The sequence below is a fragment of the Sinocyclocheilus grahami genome, unplaced genomic scaffold (assembly GCF_001515645.1).
Source record: "Sinocyclocheilus grahami isolate Dianchi unplaced genomic scaffold, SAMN03320097.WGS_v1.1 scaffold2598.1, whole genome shotgun sequence".
Taxonomy (NCBI): Eukaryota; Metazoa; Chordata; class Actinopteri; order Cypriniformes; family Cyprinidae; genus Sinocyclocheilus; species Sinocyclocheilus grahami.
The window spans coordinates 3,773-5,180 of record NW_015507777.1 but is presented as its reverse complement, the minus strand read 5'-3'; the positions used below and the strand labels follow the sequence as shown (position 1 = coordinate 5,180).

The 1,408-nt window shown below is 48.9% G+C and overlaps 1 protein-coding gene across 1 annotated transcript in view; it reads right to left on the bottom strand.

Moving 5' to 3' along the window:
• Window positions 1-1,402, bottom strand: part of LOC107575370 (protein Hook homolog 3) — a 9,534-nt gene extending 8,132 nt beyond the window's left edge. The window contains exon 1 of the mRNA XM_016261758.1: window positions 653-1,402. Coding sequence (XP_016117244.1) covers window positions 653-709 — 57 coding nt within the window. The 5' untranslated portion in view covers window positions 710-1,402. The remainder of the gene's footprint in view (window positions 1-652) is intronic.
• Between the last annotated feature and the right edge of the window lie 6 nt (window positions 1,403-1,408).

Sequence of the window (1,408 nt, the reverse complement as noted above, 5' to 3'; positions counted from 1 at the left end):
ACACACACACACACACACACACACACACACACACACACACACACACACACAGACACACACACACACAGACACACACACACACACACACACACACACACACACACACACTCCTCAGCTTCTGCAATGACGCTGTAATCTGCATTAAGAGCTCTTAGTTCCTGGAGACCCAGCTTTCTCAGGTTCCCACAACGGAAAGGGTTTCTGCAGATTTCACTGAACCCAGGACCAGGACAGGAAGTCCCGCCCACAGGAAGCAGCGCTGGTGTAAACAGGAAGTCGTGACGTGTCGTCTGACAGCAGCTGGGAGGACTGAGTTCAGCAGTGTTCAGCCACTGAAGACAACACAATCTCTCACTGTTGCGCTCCGTGTCACCAACGCTCCTCAAACAACACACACACACACTTGTGTAGCTTTAATAGCTAACTAGTTTGGTCCAATATGAAGCAGGAAAGTAAGACTGGTTAACTCCTGACTGACCGCTAGTTAGAAGAAGCGCCGCGACAGTATCACGGTACGGCGATACCGCGGTATGGTACTCCGGCGGTTACCGTCACCGCGGTACGGTACTGGAAGATTACCGCATTCTTGAGTCTCGTCTACGCGGCGCCTCGAAGAAGAACACGACAGAAGAATATAAACATCAGAACTCACCCACTTCAGGAGGCTTCCACACAGCTCGACTCGATCCAGCGTCTCCAGCGCGCTCATCTTGAGCTGTGATCGCGAGAGTCTCCGGTTGAGGGCGAATACACGAGTGTAACGGAGCGACGCGGGGTCCTTCAGCTGCCACCCTGCAGATCCGGGCACCTACTGCCTGACGGGAAACATCGCCGCTCTGCTGGAACATGGAGTTAAAGCGGATACAAAAACAATATAATATATTAAGTGATTATGGTAACAAAGCGCGCAGATAAGACTCGATAAAGCGAGACAGGCAACGAAACGCGCCGCTTTCAACAGTGACGCGGAGGAATGCGGAACTCTGTGCGTTTAAAATAAAAAGGGAACAGAGTTTTTATAAGATACGATGAATACGCAAGAACATGTTGATAGAGTGATAGCAATCTTATCTCGTTTTTCCTCCGAATGTAATGCTTTTGTTTGACCCACACTCCGGAGCAGAAGGGTGCGGTATTGAGCCAGTAATCCGCATATTCACCACCGAAGAAGAAGAAGGAGGAGGAGGAGGAGGCGTAGAAGAAGAAGAAGAATGCGAGACACACACATTTATCTCTGAGAACGCGTATTTGAGGCCTGAAGCTGCTGTTTATCTCATGTAAGTCACTGATATACTAATGATACTTCATATATTCTTATTCTCATCTACAATCAGACGTGTGCATATAATGTTGTTGTTCTCGTGGTTAGTCGTGTGTGTGTGTGTGTGTGTGTGTGTGTGTGTGTGTG